This window comes from Falco rusticolus, chromosome 4, assembly GCF_015220075.1.
Source record: "Falco rusticolus isolate bFalRus1 chromosome 4, bFalRus1.pri, whole genome shotgun sequence".
Lineage (NCBI taxonomy): Eukaryota > Metazoa > Chordata > Aves > Falconiformes > Falconidae > Falco > Falco rusticolus.
The window spans coordinates 48,578,428-48,596,351 of record NC_051190.1 but is presented as its reverse complement, the minus strand read 5'-3'; the positions used below and the strand labels follow the sequence as shown (position 1 = coordinate 48,596,351).

The following is a 17,924-nucleotide window of genomic DNA, read 5'->3' as shown; positions in this document are numbered from 1 at the left end:
TCAGGGCTGAAGGAGATGATGGCACCGATCCCCTACTGTCCCCAGCTCCGCCACCCTCCCCAGCACCCTGTGCCCACCCTCATCTCCCCCAGAGATGAGCCGTCCCGTTGGTGTGAGTATAAATACTTTATTGCTGCTGTGCTGGGATGTGTGGGGCAGCTGGGGGCGGGTGGGGGTGCATGTGCCAGTGACAGGGTGCTGCCCAGAGAAGTAAAGGGGCACAGGGGTGCTATCATGTGTCTGTCCCCCCAGCCGTGTCACTGGCTGTGCCACCAACCCCTGCGGCACTACCGTGCTGGCGGGGACTCATCTGCCCTGCTCCTGCAGCTGCTGCATCCTCAGGATCTGGCACAGAAGTTTCTGCACATCCTCATCCATGTGGCCCTGGGGTGGAGGGGACATTGGGGGGGACGTCAGAGGGGGGACGTCAGAGAGGGGACGTCAGAGGGGGGACGTCAGGGAGTGTCTGTGGCGCATGGCCCACATGCCCCTGGGTTGGCACCTGGATCCAGCCCCTTGCTGCCTCCCGCATGCACGTGGGCACTGACACGTGGCTGGCTGGTGCCCCGCTCCCCCACACCAGTGTCCCAGTTCCCCTACAGCCATGTCCCCATCTCACCTGCACTGCATAGAGCAGGTGGCTCCGGTAGAGCTTCACCACCTTGCTGTGTCGCTTTTCTGTCTCCTGCAAGAGAGCGAGTGGGTTTAAGTGTGAGGCTGGGGGCTTGCGGAAGCCCAGAACCCACCAGGTGATGGCCATGAGACCCCCCAGTACCCACCACCAGCTTCTCCTCCAGCGCACGGATCCTGTCCTGGAGCAGAGCAGTGTTGAGGGGCGGCTGCGGTGGTCCCCGGGCCTCAGGGAGGGCATTCAGGGCTTCCTTCAGCCTGAAGACCTCCTTAGAGAGCTCAGTGATCTGCACGGAGCGCGGAGGTTACCGGGACCCCTGAGCCCCGGCTCCACGGGGGTCCCCGGGCAAGGGCAGAGCCGGGGCTTCCTCCCCCCACTCCTCCTGCCCCCACTTTCAGTCTCAGTCTGGGGAGGAAAAAAGGGAACAGCCAGGAGAGCGGCATGTCCGCACGCAGGGGCGCGTGCGCATGTGTCCGCGTGTGCACTTACGTGTACAAGCGTGCATTGAAGTGCAGGTGCATGTACATGTATGCACATATAAGCATGTGTGCACATACGTGTCTCCACCCTTCTGCATACACGCATGTAGCTTGCAAGTCTGTCTCCCCTGCGACCCGGCCAGCTCAGCTCACCCGAGCAGCACCCAGGCCGCCGTTTCCCCTCCCAGGAGCCCCTCGCCAACCGCCAGCACCCCCTCCCTGTCCCCCACCTTTCTGTCCCTGTCCTTGACCAGCCGGGCCGAGTCCTCAGCTTGGCTGTGGAGCTCCCGCAGCCGCCGCGCCTCGTCCTGCGCCTCCGCCAGCTGCTTCTGCACAGCGGCCAGGCGATCCTCCGCTGCCTGCCGCTCGCTCTTCATGAAGAGCGCCTGCCGCTGCACGCGGAACACCTCCTCGCACGTCTTCTCGTGCCGCCGCGACAGCTCGCCCAGCTTCTGGGCCAGCGCCGCCGCCTCGGCCTGCAGCCCCGCCTGCGCGGCCTCGTGCTCGCCCCGCGGCACCGCCGCCGCCAGCTCAGCCTCCAGCCGCGCAGCCCTGCGCCCCTTGGCCTCCGCCGCCGCCTCCAGCTGGGCCGCCCGCTCCCGCAGCGCCCGCGCCTGCTCCTCCAGCGCCGCTGTGGCCCGGGCGTGCTCGTCCCGCGGCACCCAGCCCTCCGACTGCGCCTGCCGCAGCCGTGCCAGGGCTTCCTCGTGCTCCTGCCGGCCCACCGGCCGGGCGGCCAGCTGCTCCCGCAGCACGCCCAGCTCAGCCTCCCTGCGGCCCAGCGTCTCCCGCAGCTGCCCCAGCTGGGCTGTCACCTCCTCGTGCTGCCGCACCAGATCGGCCACCCGTCGCTCCAGCACCCCCGGCTCGGGCATGGGGCCACCTGCTGCTCGCCAGTCCCGCGCCTTGGCCTCCAGCTCCCGCCGCAGGGCCTCCGCCTCTGCCTCCGCCCGGCCGCAGCGCTCCAGCAAGGCCTCCCTCTCCCTCGCTGCCTCCTCCAGGGAGGCCGTTGCCTCCACAGACTCCACGCTGGCTTCCAAATGGGTCTGCAGCTCCTTCACCCGCTGCTCCCGCTCCTCCAGCGCCTCCTGCGCCTGCAGCAGGGCTGCCCGGGTCTCCGCCAGCTCAGTGCCGACCTCCTGCTCAGCCGCGGAGGAGGCCTCGGTGTGTGCCCGCAGCTCACCCGGCGCCGCCTTGCTCTCGTCCCTGCTCCAGGCCGGCTCCTTGGCGAGCCTCTGCACCGCGCTCCCCTCCATGACATGCTCCGAGGCACCGCTCCACGCCGCTGGCTGCCCACCGGCTGTGTCCTCCCTCGTGTCCGTGCCCTGCGGCACCTCCAAGCGCTGCGCCCGCAACTGCTCCAGCTCACGTTGGAGGGCTTTGTAGAGGCTGGCGGGCACAACGTCCCCCAGGGTGGACGGGCTGCTCTCATCTCGCTCGTAGTTCTCCAGCACCTGCTGAGGACACAGCGATGCCAGCAGGTGCCAGGGGACGGAGGCAGGGAGGGACAGACGGACAGACAGGGACTTGCCTGTATTTTCTCCCTCAGCTCCTTGTTCTGCATGGTGAGGGACTGCACCTGCCCCTGCAGCGTGGCCAGCAGCTCCTCGGCCGAGGGGCTCAGCGTCTTCTTGGAGAGCAGCAGTTCTGCCCCTGCGGGGCACAGGGCTGTTGGTGCTGCGCCCACCCAAACCCCTGCTCCCTGCTGCAGGGTGCCACCTCCCCACGGGCTGCCAGCCCCACGGCGGCCTCGGGAGGCCAGCAGGGCCCAACCTGGGAACTCAAGCGGGTCTCCCTCCTCGTCCTGCAGTGTCTCGATGTCATAGCTCGTGTTCTCCCTCTCGTTCTAGGGGGGCAGATTAGTGGTCAGCCCCCACACGCCCCAGCCCCTGTTGCTGCCAGCTGCTACCCGCACCCACCTCCAGTGAGGACAAGCGGCTCTGCAGAGCCTCCACCTCCTTGCCCAGCCGCTCCTTCTCTCTATCCCGCACCGCCAGCCGCTCCTCCAGCTGCTGGATCTGTGGGGCAGGACACAAGCACAGGGTCCCCTTAGCTCCCACCAGAGTCCCGATGGCATCCCCAGCACCAGGACCCCTCAGAGAGCTGAGCCCACCCACGACCTCTTCACTGGCCTCACCTGCTTCTCCATGGAGCGCAGGGAGCCCTCGTCCAGCTCTGCCTGCTAGCAGGACACAGAGAGAAAACAGGGAGGAATAAATCCTGTCCTCATCCTTCCCATCCCCTCCGCTCCCTAGGGACATGGTGGCATCTCCCCCATGACGCTGCAGCTGGCCGGTACCTCCCGTCTCTGCTTCTCCTGCTGCTCCAAGCCCCGGATCTTCTGCAAGAACTGTGCCCGCTCCTGCCGCAGCCGCACAATCTCCTCATAGGCATCCCGGTCCTCCTGCAGGGAAGCGGCTCCCAAGCCTTGGTGCCAGGCACCGCCAGTGCCCTCCCCGCTGTCGGCCCCCTCCTGCCCGTCCTCACCAGGGGTCTGTGGCAGGCTGAGCCCAGCCAGGCAGCACTGCCCCCATGGGCAAGCCACACTCCAGGGGTGTGCACGGCACTTTTTCACACCAGAGAGAGAGAAGGAAAGGCTCTGGCAGGGCACAGACCCCCCGGCGCCACACAGCCCCCCAGGAGAGGGGTGCTTGGGGCCTGCAGGGTGGATTGAAAGGGGCTGAGAGCCCCTGCCCTTGCTGACAGTAGGGGCTCGGGGCCTGGGGTGCTGCATGCACCCCAGGAGTGGGGATGAAGCCCCCGTAGCAGCTCAGGTCAGCCTGTGAGCACCACCTCTGCTGCAGGAGCGGGTGAAGCTGGAGTTTGCCTGAGCTTGGCTACCCTGCTCCTGCCAAGCTGGCTGTGGGCATGGAGCTAAGGGGGACCGCCCTCTCACCTGCCCGGGGATGCCCAGGGGAGGCAGAGGGGCTTTCCTCTTCCTTGGGGTGCTGTTCTTCTCCCTGATGGATGACTGGCTAGGTGAAGACGTCTGCAGAGACACCAGGGCAGATAAAGTGGCCTCCCTCCTTCCTGACACATTGTCACCCTGCAGAGCCCCAGGGCTCCTGGGGACCCCCACCCAGCGGCTGGGGCCAGGCCAGCCCTGATGAGGGGTGGGCAGCCAGGCAGGCCCTTACCTGGGATGTCTGCTCAGCTGACTCCTCTTCTGTGGGGCAGAGCGGAAGGAAAGAGAAAGAAATTGGGGAGGTTTAAGGGATCATAGGAGTGGGCACAGCAGGCAGAGCCTGCACAGGTGCAGGGGCACTTCTAAATGTGCTCATGCAGGGATGAGCGCTCAGGGGGAACACACAAGCGCGTGCAGAGGAGAGCACGTGTAGAGGAGAGCACGTGTGTGTACAAGGGGCACACATGCAGACAAATACGAGGATATACATGGATGTGTAATTTCAGGGATGCATACACATGTGCAGACACAGGAAGATCCATGCATACAGACATGCACATGCAGACACACATACATACACACTGGCTGATACACATGCACAATTACACCCCCATGCCTGCAAACACATGTGAATGTGTGTGTGCAAGCATGTGCAGACACTAAGGCAACCCAGGCTCAGCACCACCTCCCAGCCCTCAGCTGGTGACAGCATGGGCAAAGGCACCCCCACCACACGGCAAAAGGGGACATGTGCCCCCAGCCCCGCTCAGCCTCTTCCAGCCGTGGGTCAGACAGCCCTGCCCCAAAGCACCCGAAAGGGTGAAAACGCCCCCGTGGGTCCATCCCCTGCAGACAAGAAGCACCAGGGCGGCACAGCTGCCTTACCGCTGGCCCAGGACCTGCGCTGAGCAGCCTCTTGCAGGAAGTGCTGGATGAGAGCGTTGCCCGTAGCCAGGCTGTAGTGTGTGGCATCGTGACCTGTGGAGTCCACCACGGCCACCCGGGCGCCAGCGTTGACGAGCACCTCCACTGTCTCCACACTGCCATTCTCGCAGGCCAGCATCAAGGCTGTCCTGAGCAGAGTGATGAGACCAGAGGTGAGGGTGCCCATTCCCTCCATCTCCCTGTCCACCTCCAGTCCCCACCAGTGCAGACTCACCTCCCCTGCAGGTCCTGGCTGTTGACAGCTGCGCCGCGGTGCAGCAGGTACCGGCACAGCTCCGAGTGGCTCATCTTGGCAGCAAGGATCAGCGGTGTGGAGCCATCCTGGGCAGAAGCAGGTTGGGTGAGGGTGTGCAGACAAGGTTCAGATCCCGCTGTGGGGCACCCCGCTCCCCTTACCTCCCCAATTTCCACATCCCACTCCATGCCATTTCACCCCAGGAACTGCCAGCTGCTGCCTTCCACCACAGAAGCTGCTGCGTCCCAAAGGCAGCCCCAGCCCAGCCCCCTGCTGCTCTGCACGGCACAGCAGGGCAAGGAGCAGAGGGATCTCACCTTGTCCTTGATGTTCAAGGGAGCCTTGAAATCGCAGAGGATCTCTGAGCACGAGATGCAGCCACTGACCGCTGGGAGAAGGACAGAAGCTGAGCGCTCTGCCTCCCATGGGGACACGAGCAGGACAGGGCTGGCGCTGTCCCTACTCACCTGCATGGTGCAGTGCTGTTCGGCCACTGCCATCAGCTACGTCCACAGGGCAGGAGGCCTGAGGGAGAGAACCTGGGTTACAGGAAGGTAAGGGACAAGACAGACAGACTGCTCAAGTGGACGTGTCTCCTTGGTATTATTGGAGGGCCGAGCAGGTGCCAGGCAGCACCACACAGTGCCGGGCAGAGCCAGGAACCACCATGCCAACCACCACCACTGAAAGGGAGTTCAAGGACAGAGAGGACACCCGGCTGGCACAGCACTCGCCCTCCCTCACAGCACCATGCTCCCAGCCCCGGTACCTGCAGCAGCTTGCTGACGCACTGTGGGTGGCCATGCTTGGACGCCAGATGCAGGGCAGTGTAACCTGGGGAGCGGGACAGACAGGCAGGTCAGAGAAATGGGCTTGTGACAGAGGCCACCTGTTGGGTGACAGCTGGGCAGATGGGCACACAAGAGGATCTGCTGGACTGGGGCTAAACAGAAGGGGACATCCCCAGGAGCACCATCGGTCAGTGCTTGAGTCCCCGTAGGAAGCTGAGACAATTTATAGCCCCTGCAGGGGTGGCCGTCACCTCTGTCCCCTCAGCCTCAACACCTACCAGCAGAGTGGGGACAACCAGGGAGCACCAGTGGCCCTGGGTGCCCATGGCGTTAGCCAGGGGCGTGCGGCAGCCGTGCCCTCACCCGAGCTATCCTTGGTCATGGCATCCACGCCGTGAGCCAGCATGGCTTCGAGGCAGTCCACGTTGCCCCGCATGGCGGCCAGGTGGAACCTGCAGCAAGACCAGGGGCTGTTTCACTCACATCCCTGGCCCCCAGCCCTGTGTCCCCAGCGTGCCAGGGACTGGGTCAGCACTCACGCGGATTTGCCCTCCGAGTCCAGCTTGGTGGGGACCAGGCCCTTACGGACGAGGAGAGATGTCACCCTCCCGGCATCGTTGTAGTCCACAGCTTGCAGAAGCTTCTCATCATTCTTGGTCCAGTCCTGGCTCTGCAATGAAGCCGAGAGGAGGCTGTGTTGGGCATGCTGTCCCCAGGGACTGGCACGGTGCTGGGCTGGGCTTGGGTGCCTGTCCTCACCCCCATCCCTGCTATCTTCCTCCCTTCCCGATCCCTTGGGGTGGCCATCTCTGGACCAACCCCCTTCCCAGGTGCTGTGGCGTCTGGCCCCCAGTATGGAGGGTTTAGCTGGGACAGGTGACTGGGATGAGGATCCCCTTCACCCTGCCTCCAGTTTGCAGCTCACAGAAGATTTACAGAGCTGCCCCGGTTTAGCTGTGGGTGGGCCAGGCTGTGAACAGTCAGGATCTGGGAATGAGCTGACACTGCCTGGTTGCCCCTGCCCCAGGGTTTGCCCCCGCCATCCCAGTGACCCCACTGCTAAACACAGCCAGCACCCAGGAGGTGCCTGAGCCCCATCCCTGCCCAGGTTTCCCCACTGAGCCCGTTCCCAGCCCTGCCTCGGTCCCCACCAAGGAAGGGACCAAGCCAAGGCTAGCACAGCTGGCAGTGACAGCAGGTCCCCTGGGATGGCTCCAGCCTCCCTGGGATATACAGGGCACAATGCTGTCCCCACCACTGCACAGGACTGGGGCTGGATGGGGGCTTATTGACCCAGTGGTCCTGCACATCCCCGTCCCGAGGGAGTGACCTGCAGCGGGACAGGACCAGCATGGGAAGCCCTGTGTTCACCCCACAGCCCGTGATGACAACCCGGAGCTCACTGCAGTCAGGGCAGCAGGAAATGGATGTCACCTTTTGGGAGCTGCTTGCATCCAGCCTTGCACCAGCCTGCTGCCCAATGCTAGCCACAGGACCCGTGCCACTGTGCCCACCTGGTGCCCCTGCCAGCCCCTCCAGCCCTGCGGGGGGCAAGGGACCCCATCCAGGGGTGGGGAATAAACCAGTCTCCCAGGATTACTGGGCAAACTGGGAGGGTGGTGCCTGCTCCCCCGCCCCCCGCCCCTTGTCATGCAAAGACAAAGCAGGCTGGAGAAGAGGCAGCTGAGCCCTGGGATGGAGATGGAGGGGGTCCAGGTGGGTGGGAGTGACATGGCTTACCCCGGAGGACGTGACCAAAGGGGACCGGAGATGGAGGGCAGGGACGTACCGCGAAGGAGGCAGCAGCACAGAGGCAGATCTGCTTCATGGTGTTGAGGAAGAGGTGGCGGGCAGCCATGCATCCCTTGCCCCCCGCCTGGGCGAGGGCAGGCTGGGGCTCCAGGCCGTGGACCCCAAACCCCAGCTCGGTCCAGCATCGCTGCCTGGGTGGGGGCCGGGTCCTGCCGCAGTAGGAGCCAGGATCCGCCTCCCTCCATCCCTCAGTCCCTCCTTCTTTCTCTCCTTCCCTCCCTCCCCAGCATCCAGAGCTCCAGGCATCCCTGCATCCCTGCCATGGAGCAGGTACCAAGGTCCCAGTCAGGGAGCAGCACCCAGGCTGGTCCCAGTTAAAATGGGAGGGGCTGGGCGGGGGGGCAACTTTCCCACCCCATGCTTAAAGTGAGGCAGCAATGCACCCCCAAACAAAGCGGATGTGCATCCTCCTGCCAGATCCAGCTCCTCGAGGAGGGGGACATGGGACCCCCTGCACTGCCCTGGGGGGCACAGACTTACCTCCCACCACAGCCCTGGGGCCAAGGGAGGGGCAGGACCCCCTGCCTGTGTCTCAGGGGCTCAGCAAACCCCCCTCAAGGATGGGACCCCAAAATGCAAAGGGTCTCTGGGCAGCTGTCCTGGAAGAGCCCTGGGGGTGGCAGGACAGCCGGAGCCCCTCCCCGCTCCCCACTCACAGCAATGTCCAGGGCAGTGTGGGGAAACTGAGGCACAGAGCACCCTGAGCAGGGCAGGCCTGCAGACTCCACAATGGAGGGCTTGAACCTGTGTCCACATGTCCCCAACCATGTGTCCCCAGTGCACACATCTGCCCGGTGCTGCTACGGGCCCTGGGGACAGCACTGTCACCCTCTGCCCTGCGTGGAGGATGGTGAGAGCCTGCGGCCCCGTGCCAGGCTGGTGCTGAATAATTGAGGAGCATCAACATGCTGGTTCTACTGGCGGTGGCAGCTGGAAAGCTGGCAGCCGTCCCCAGGAGCGGGACAGGGAGGGGACCTGGGACCTGCTTCCTTCTCGCTGCTGATGCCTTTATTCCTTTGCTTTGCCCCACTCCCAACAATGGCCCTGGGAGCACCCTTGGGTACACCGGGAGCTCAATCCCACCAGCCAGGGTTGCACTGCCAACGTCCATGGGGATGCTGTCCCCACAGTGAGCAGCCATCTCACATCCTGGGGATGACCCCCATGTCCTCACGTCCCTGTGAAACTTGGAGCATGCCAGAGCAGGTCCTCGTGTCCCTGTGAAACTTGGGTCATCCCAGGACACGTCTCCATGGACATCCTGGGGCAGGTCCCCATGGACATCCCGGGACAGGGTCCCATGTCCTTGTGCAACCTGGATCATCCTGGGGCAGGTCCCCAAGGACATCCCAGGCCAGGTCCCCATGTCCTTGTGCAACCTGGACCATCCCCGGGCAGGTCCCCACAGATACCCAGGGCAGGTCCCCACGTCCCCATGTCCCTGGGGATGGCACTCACGTCAGCCTTCTTGAACTTGGCCTTCAGGCTCTTCATGGCAGCCCCAGCCCCGTGGCACCTGGATGGGGGATGGCTGTGCTCGAGGGTCTCTCCCCCACTGCTCCAGGCCCAGGCGCCCCCAGCCCTGCTGCTCCAGTGCCCCGGCGGCTGCCGCAGCGCCCAGCGCGGGGGGGCCGCAGGAGTTGGGTTACGGCTGCGGTTACAGCTGGCAGCGCTGGGCAGCCGGGGGGGGGCTCGGGACACACACACACACACACACAAACCCCATCTGGGGAGGGGGCTGCTTGCACCCCTCCAACACCCAGGGGCAGGGAGGCGAGGGGCCATGGCTGGCGGGGCCAGGCCCGGAGGGGGAGTGGGGGGGTCTGAGGGCAGCAAGGCCGGGCTCCGTGGGCCTCTGGGGTGTCTGGGGCTGCGGGTAGTGCGGGGCAGGGCTGGGCTGGGCTGGGCCCTGACGAGCTGGGACCCCCTGCCCCGGCCTGGGACCCCCTGCCCCGGCCTGGGACCCCCTGCCCCGGCCTGGGACCCTACGCCCTGGCCTGGCGCTTCCTACCCTGGCCTGGCACCTCAGCCCCAGCCTGAGATCCCCTGCCCCGGCCTGGCACCTCCTGGCCCTACCAGCACCCCCTGCCCTGCCCTGTCCTGTCACCCCCCGCCCCGGGGGTCCCGGCTGAGGATTCAGCGCGGTGAGGGCAGCAGCCCCCGCCCTTCTCGCCCGGCACAAAGATGGCGGCGGCGGCGCCGTCCCCCGGGCGTGCCCGTCCGTGCGCCCCGCCCCGGCGCGTCGCTGCGCGCTTCCGCCCGGCCGCGGGGCTGGCAACAATGCGCGCTCCGGCGGCCGCGGCGGGCCATGGCGGTCAATTACGCGGCCGGGCTCTCGCCCTACTCGGACAAGGGCAAGTGCGGCCTCCCCGAGGTGAGCGCGGCGCGGCCGGGCCCTCCCGCGGCCTGGCGGGTTCCCATGGCAACCGCGCCCTCGGCCCCGTGGGTGGCTGCCGTGGGGAGCCCGGCGCCAGGGCCCCTTTGTGTGTCCCCCGGCCCACGGCTGCCCCCACGAGTCCCCCGCGGCCCACGGCTCCCTGCGTGTGTCCCACCCCCCAGCCCCACGGCTCCCTCCGTGTCCCGTCCCGTCCCCCACAGCTCTCTCCCATTCCCCCCAGCCCCACGGCTCCCTCCGTGTCCCGTCCCGTCCCCCACAGCTCTCTCCCATTCCCCCCAGCCCCACGGCTCCCTCCGTGTCCCGTCCCGTCCCCCACAGCTCTCTCCCATTCCCCCCAGCCCCACGGCTCCCTCCGTGTCCCGTCCCGGCCCCCACAGCTCTCTCCCATCCCCCCCAGCCCCACAGCTCCCTCCCTCCACGCCTGGCACTACCCCCCTGCTTTGTGCCCCCACCCCGGGGCTCCCAGCCCTGTGGGGACCCCCTGTATTCCCCAGCGGGGATCCCAGAAGGTGGGTGTGAGGGGCCTGCCCAGGCACTGCGGGGTGATCCCAGCCCTGTGCCCCCAGCAGTATTTGGGAAGCTTAAAACAGGTTTTGAGGTGAGGGGACAGGGACATGCAGGGGCCTGTCCTCAGTCCCTCTCCCCAGGAGACCGGGCTGGAGAAGCTTCTCGCAGAAGCGAAATCCTGTGCCCACACCAGAAGGCTGGGTGGGTGCGCGGTCCCACCTAGCCACAGCACTCCTGTGTCCCCCACCTTCCTGGCTTCCCACGCAGCTCGCCGTCCCTCAGCGCTGGCCTGCCTGCAGGGCTGGTGGCCGTGCTGGTGACAGCTGGAGCTGAGCACACGCGGGGTGGCACCGGGTTCACGCCTGCCCTCCCGCTGCCCGGCGGTGCCCTGGAGCCCAGCCACTTCTCGGGGTATCAGCTGCCTGTCAGCGAGAGCAATAAATACCCCTGTCTGCCTTAGGTGTTTTAAGCCCTTACCCTGCATGGAGATGTTTATACAACACAGTTTCTCTCTGATTAAATGCTTTTGTTGTTAAGGAACGCAAAATCTTCTTTCCTTTGGATAAAAAAAATTGTGGTTTACTGGGTCTTTGCACCAGGAGGGGTGTAGTTGGATCTATCCCTGCACCTCTCCATTCCTGTGGTGGTTTGTCTTTTCTTGCTCAGATTTTTGACCCCCCGGAGGAAGTGGAGAGGAAGGTGCAGGAGCTGGCAGACTTGATCAGGAGTTCCTCCAATGTGGTGTTTCACACGGGGGCTGGGATCAGCACTGCCTCGGGGATTCCCGACTTCAGGTAAGGGCAGTGGACTGCAGGTGAGGGGTTGGGGGGATGGTGCCTCCTTCAAGTCCATCTCACACCTTGTAAAGCTCTGGACTGTTTCCCCTGCCAGACCTGCTCCATCCCTCCTCTCCGGTCCTGGATCCAGTTGAAAATACCCTCTCCCTCTTGCACACCCGTTTGAGGTTAAGCCACGCCCACAGAAGCCCTGTGGGCACCCTGCTTGCATCAACGACAAAAATCGCCGGTGATCCACAACCTTCATTTAGTGGTGCCCTGCTCATCCTCCTCCCCTGATAGGGCTTGTGCTGCGTTTACAACTGTGTTTACAACTGTCATCTTGGAGCCCGGGCTTGTCAGTTCTCGCTCTTTCTGTCCCTGTTCCTGCAGGGGCCCCAATGGTGTCTGGACTATGGAAGAGAAGGGGCTCTCCCCAAAATTCGACACCACCTTTGAGAATGCCAGGCCCTCCAAGACTCACATGGCATTACTGGGGCTGCAGAGAGTTGGCATCCTGAAATTCCTGGTCAGCCAGAATGTGGACGGCCTTCACGTGCGTTCAGGATTCCCACGGTACTGCCCTTCCCGCCCTGTCTCCACGTCCCTCATGCTTTTCCCTGCCACTGCCACGTGGCTGTTCTCGCTGCCTGATCAGCGTGGCCTTGCAGGCAGGCGTTTGGTGCTGGGTGTTGATTTCCAAGGCTGGCTTGGAAGCTCTCCCCCACATCTGGTGTGGGGAGCGGAAACTGGAAGGGGTACATGAACTAGACTGAATGTAGAGAAGTTATTTTAGTAATTCAGAGGGTGATCAAATAAAGTCAGCCCCAGTTGATGCTCTCTAGAAGTACACCCAGAAGCCATTTGTTCACAAGAAAAACAAACAGGTCATGGTTTGGGCCATCGCATGTTGCCACCCATCAGCTGTGTAGCTGTGGCTGTCGGTGCTGCTGTGAGCAGCCTGGCTGCGCTGCATGGCTGCCTGGGAGATCGTGGCCCAGGGAGTGAGACGTCAGCTTCAGTTAGGGCACATGCTCCTGGGAACTGGGCTCAGAGCTGCGCTCAGAGCACACGATCCTTTCCACTGCCTCTGCACCCATCCAGAGGGGTGAAGGGACAGGAGGGAGGATGAGAGGCTCTGAAGCTGCTCCTGCTGCTCGCAGAGATGCCTCTTGACCTGTTTTACCCGCGTAGCTAGAGCTGTCTCAGAGCACTGGATCTTGTGCTATTTTACAGTTTGCTTAAATTTAATTTCTTGAGAGAAAATAAAGGCAGTGCTGCCCCAGTGATGGAACAATGCCTGGGCCAAAGATGGCCTCAAAAGTATTTTGCCTCACGATAAATTTGCAAAACTGCAGGGGCAGCAAGACGTAGAGAGGGTCCCGCGGTTGGAACTGGTCTGACTTACCGGCTGTGGTCTCTGATTTTCTCGCCCGCTGCGATGAGGGTCAGGGATCCTGCGTGGCTGTTTCCTCTGCAGGGAGCTGTGACGTGTGGGAGCCGAGGGTACAAGATCTCCGCTCCCCGTATGGGTGGGGTCTGAAGCACATTTAGCAGCACAGCTGCCATTTCAAAGATGTCCTTGAAGGAACCTGCCTTTCCATTAGTGCTTGTGGCAACAGGCTCTTTTCCCTTCAAGGAACTTCAGCCTGTTATAAAACCCATTTCCAGCACTTAAGACCAGTGAGCAATTGTTTTGTGAGGCAAACTGCTTGGAGCTGCCTGGAAAGGAATGGGGAGAGCAGCTGAATTCAAGTGAAAAAATAAAATGAAGGGAGTTGGGATGAGAACAAGGAGCATGAGTGGGACCTCAGAGAAGATGTCTCATGAATGTCTTCCGCCATCACTGGCTGAGCAGAGAGCTGCCTCCAGGAGGTGCTTCATAAACAGCCCCGAGTCCTGGTTCCTGCTCCTAGCACCGCGTTTGCCTTTTTAAACTAAAGAACCATGGGAAAAAGAATAGGAAATTCTGACCAGAACTCAGCTGTGCTCCCTGCAGCCTTGTGCTGCTGGCTCCCGCTGTGGTTTAGCACAGCTCTTCTGCCTAAGCAAAGCACGTGCTTAAGTAAGCGTTGCAGAACTGGGGCCAAAATAGGGGCAATCAAGTCCGTCCTGTCTTCATCCACCCTGGAGGAGGCTCCCGGTTGCTGTGGGGCTTGCAGGAACGTGGGGAGAGTATGGCCTTGTTTTCCTCTAGCTTCTGCACTTTGAGGCTTGCACTGAGCTTGAGGGGAGTTTTAGTCACAAGTGGCAGGGGGCTGGAACCGTGCGAGGACATAGGGGAATGCTGAGTGCTGAGAGAAGTGAATATCCAGGTTACTACTGAGTGCAGAGATTTGAGGCTGGATCAGATCAGAGGAGGGGCTAGAATTGGTGCTGCAGATGGAAGCATTTAAAATTAAAAAACCAGGACATGCTGTCCCTCTCCTTAGTCCCAGTTGCAGTGGTTATAGTGTAGCACTTTTGTGATGGGAGATAAAACCACGGTGCAGAAGGCTCTCAGCAGGATCTGAACACATCCTTGGTGTCTCCCCTGCCCCACGAGAAGGACAGCTCTGCCCAAACTCCCTTTGAGCGACCTTTTTTGCATGAAATGCACAAAGCGGTGCTCAGTGTGCCATAGTTCTGCCAGCGCCTGCTTGCCCTGCATGTGATGGCCATGCTTGGCACAGGGAAGCCCCCACACTTGGTGGCTGAATGAACAGCCTTCTCTGCCGGGCCAGCTGCCCCCCTGCAGCACGGCCAGGTTGTTCTGTGGCACCCAGTGCCTGCCTGATGTTGGTGCCTCACTCTGATGCAGCCCTGTTTGTGTCTAACTAATATAATTCCCCCCCGGTGCTGACCCTGTGCTGGGGCACTGTCCCCAGGCCATGGCAGAGGGTCCCTGCCACCCCACCTGTGGTGGTCTGGCAGGTCTGACCTAGCTGAGCTGGGAAGCGGGGAAGCCCCGGAGGTGCAGGAGCTCCTGGTGAGGAGGGGGGCTGGGGCAGCTTTCTCTGTCACCCCAGGGCTCTCCACCCTTCCCCAGCTCACCTCTCCTGTTTCTCCCGCAGGGACAAATTGGCTGAGCTCCACGGGAACATGTTTGTGGAAGAGTGTGTGAAATGCGGCAAGTACGTGAGCCCTGAGCCTGGGGAGGATGGCAGTGGGGTGGGGACTTCGTTGCTGTCCCCGGGGAGCCCTGGAGGCCCTGCACATGCCATGGGGCTGTGTGCATGGGGTCACAGACAGATCTGGCCGTCTGAATCGTAAACCCTGTCAAACGGTGGGAGATGAATATTCTGGGAAATCTCTGTTGCCTGGGAGGCCCTTGGCAAATCCTGCTGGCCGTGGCAAGGCAGCTGTGCCAGCAGGGCTGCCTGCAGCAGGGTCTGTACCTGCCAGCTGGAGAGGAGGTTGCTACAAGCTGGGTTTGCCATCCTGGTCTGTGGCAGACCCCTGGGGCTGTCGCTCAGAGCTGCTGTCCACAGCACCTGGTTAGAGGCGCAGGCAGGGATCGGTGGAGAACTGAGGTGCCTCTGTCATTGCTTGTGTCTCTGAGCCACCGCCTGCTCCTCCAGTGTGGCCTGTGTGGCGTGAGGTGTGCCACATCACGGGGGGCCTCTCACAATGGGTGCCACCTCCCTGCGTGTTTGGCCCCGGATGGCACCGTCTCTCTTGCAGGCAGTACGTGCGGGACGCAGTCGTGGGCAGCATGGGGCTGAAGCCAACAGGCAGGCTGTGCAGCGTCACCAAAGCCCGGGGGCTGCGGGCCTGCAGGTATGGCTGCTGGGGTGCAGGGCTGGGGCTCCCGAGGGGATGTGGGGTGGCGGGGGGACCCTTCACCCGAGCGAGTGACTCTGGTGCACAGACGTGGCTTTGCAGGGCTGGGCCGACAATGCCTCTGGTTGAGGTGAAGAAGCAGAGGGTGTAGGGGGGATCTCCAAAGCCCAGATGGGAAGCCAGCACCCATGTCTTCAAGGAGTCCCAGCCTCCTTGGCAGGGGGTCTCCCACCGATAACTGAGCATGTCCCAGTGCTGGAGAATGCCCTGCTGTGGGATGGCAGCTCTAGAGAGCGAGCCCCTTCCCCTCCAGAAGGATGCGGCCGCTGCGCTGCCTTGCTGCTGCTTTGCCCTTGGTAGGGAAGCGTAAATAGCATTTCCAGCTCTGCAGCTGGAGGTACCCCGAGGTGATCCGGCATCCAGACACGCTCCACGGGCCCCGTGTGCTTCCTCAGCCAGGCTCACCGGGCCCAGCGCAGCTGCTTTCCGCAGCCAGGCTGGCTGCAGAGCCGGCACAGCAGAGCTGGGGGCTGCGGGCGGTGGAGCAGAGCTCTCCTGGCTCAGCTCTGATGCTGGGGAGTGAAAGCTGCATCCCAGCTCTGAACCAGGGCAGCGAGACAGCTGGGGCTTTGGTGGCATCACAGCACCAGCCACAAAATCCCTCGTGCAGATGAAGTCTGTGCCCTCGCCTGCCGGCGAGTCCTCTCAGCTCGTCTGGGCTCACTCTGTCCCTTCACAGTGCAGGGCCAGGGAGGGTGGGACAGGATCTGGGTCGCTGTCCCCTCTGGCAGGGCGGCTCTGCTGGCTGTTCCCGCCTGGCAGGAGAAGCTGCAGTCCCTATGCGTGTTTTCTAGAGGGAAGTTAAGAGACACCATTCTGGACTGGGAGGATTCCCTGCCTGACCGCGACCTTACGCTGGCGGATGAAGCCTGCAGGTACTGTGCTTGGGCTCTTCGTGCCGTGGGTGCTGCAGACACCTGTGGCTGGTGGTGCCACAGGAGGCTGCCGGGGCTGCCTGTCCTCTGCCTGCACCATGGGGGACCTTGGGCTGGCCTTGCCTGGCGTTGGTAGTCGTGTTCTGTGCCTCGCAGCCGTGAGGCTGTACTCACGGAACAGCAGTGCCCAGCTCTCTCCTCAGAAAGCGGCTGAGGGAAACCGCAGCAAATTCTGGCCACAGCTTTGCTTCCCAGCTGCTTGTAGAGTCCACACTGGAACAGGGTGGGAGAAGCAGTCTGCAAACAGCCACGGCTTTTTCTCTGGTCTGGATGTTTTGTCTCCTCCCTACAGGAAAGCTGATCTCTCCATCACCCTGGGGACCTCTCTGCAGATCAAACCCAGCGGCAACCTCCCGCTGATCACGAAGAAGAGAGGAGGGAAGCTGGTCATAGTCAATCTACAAGCAACCAAACACGTGAGTGTCCTTGCCGTTCTGTGCTGCTGCTTTCCCCTCGCGTCCCTTGTTTCGGCCCCATCCCAGGTTAGTCCCCGTGCATCGTCCCCTCCCAGGCGGCCAGGTAGAAGAGTGGCCTCGCTTAGCAAACAGGCTGGGCTTCCCTTGCTGGAGAGTTTAAACCTGCAGCTCCCAATAAACACTGAGAAACGGAAGGTAAATCTCAAGAGCAGAATAAAAACAGCCCAAAGCCTGATGTATCTTCCAGTGAATTACAGCCCGATGAAGTAACTGCACACACATAACCTGTGCTGCGAGGGAGAGGAGTTCGGTTCGTGTTCGGCCCTGGTTTTGGTGCCGTTGTCCAAAGTCTTTCAAACAACCGGTGCTGGGGGGTACCTGGGATGGCATTAGAGCTCCCTTATCCCTGTCCCACCCTGTCCTGGGCTCATAGCCTGGCTCTGCATCCACGTCCCAATCTCAGGGCTGTGTTTTAAGGTGTGACTGCCTGCCCGCACCCTGACGGAGCCCTGTCAGCCTGCCGTGCAGCTGGGGTCAGTTCGTGTTCCACCAGGGATGATGTCTCAGGGACTGGAGCCCGCGTGCAGCTGAGGCATCACCCTGTCCCCGTGCACTCCCTGGGAGGGGACGTTTGTACCCGCACACTATGTTTGTCCCTAACGCCGTGCTTGCCCTCGCTTGCCCCAGGACAGACAGGCCGACCTGCGCATCCACGCCTACGTCGACGATGTCATGACGAAGCTGATGAAGCACTTGGGGCTGGAGGTCCCGGAGTGGACGGGGCCAGTGGTGGTGGAAACCGCTGAGCTCACCAAGCCCGAACAGCTCTTCAAATTTGACCCTGGGGCCCGCAGGCTGCTGAAGGAGGAGCACAATGGCATGGAAGGGCTGTGCCCTGACCTTGGGACCACACTGGTGGAGCACCGTGACAGTCTGAAGCAGGAGTGTCCCAGCCCAGACACAGGGCCAACGACGGTGAAGAAGATGAAGGTGGAGCCTCTCCTCACCTGACCCAGGCTGTTCCCTGTCTGTCTAGACACTCATTTGTGCCGCTTTTCCTACCGACTTTTTTTTTATACCCTTAAACATTGTCCCTTTTTTTATGTAAGTATTAAATACACTTGAATCGCATGTGTTGGGGCAGCTGCACCCACTGGCGCAGGAAGGGTGCTGCCTGCTTGAACCATACCCAGCAACTCGTTCCTTCTCTGCAAGGAGATGCTGGTGGGGCCCAGCTACGTCCCACAGAGCTCGGGGGGCAGAGGGACAGGG

The 17,924-nt window shown here is 62.7% G+C and overlaps 2 protein-coding genes across 4 annotated transcripts; one reads left to right on the top strand and one right to left on the bottom strand.

The window, feature by feature from the left end:
• Positions 1-10: 10 nt before the first annotated feature.
• On the bottom strand, positions 11-9,930 carry ANKRD24 (ankyrin repeat domain 24). 3 transcript variants are annotated; one of them, XM_037383634.1, is made up of 19 exons: positions 7,776-9,930; positions 6,526-6,656; positions 6,350-6,438; positions 5,965-6,029; positions 5,663-5,720; positions 5,513-5,583; positions 5,175-5,281; positions 4,901-5,088; positions 4,248-4,276; positions 4,007-4,099; positions 3,410-3,514; positions 3,248-3,292; positions 3,030-3,128; positions 2,884-2,956; positions 2,642-2,763; positions 1,341-2,564; positions 780-917; positions 620-685; positions 12-384 (listed from the first exon to the last, which is right to left on the bottom strand). In XM_037383634.1, the coding sequence occupies exons 1-19, from the start codon at positions 7,842-7,844 to the stop codon at positions 307-309; spliced, it is 2,850 nt and encodes a 949-aa protein (XP_037239531.1). In that variant the 5' UTR covers positions 7,845-9,930; the 3' UTR covers positions 12-306. The 3 variants fall into 3 exon arrangements, with proteins under 3 accessions (XP_037239529.1, XP_037239531.1, XP_037239528.1); XM_037383631.1 differs by having other exon boundaries at positions 9,257-9,930; XM_037383632.1 differs by having other exon boundaries at positions 11-384; positions 2,642-2,956.
• Positions 9,931-10,038: 108 nt separating this feature from the next.
• SIRT6 (sirtuin 6) lies at positions 10,039-17,840 on the top strand. The gene is made up of 8 exons (XM_037383635.1): positions 10,039-10,172; positions 11,370-11,497; positions 11,873-12,055; positions 14,533-14,592; positions 15,143-15,238; positions 16,096-16,176; positions 16,529-16,652; positions 17,340-17,840. The coding sequence occupies exons 1-8, from the start codon at positions 10,107-10,109 to the stop codon at positions 17,661-17,663; spliced, it is 1,062 nt and encodes a 353-aa protein (XP_037239532.1). The 5' UTR covers positions 10,039-10,106; the 3' UTR covers positions 17,664-17,840.
• The last annotated feature ends 84 nt before the right edge of the window (positions 17,841-17,924 follow it).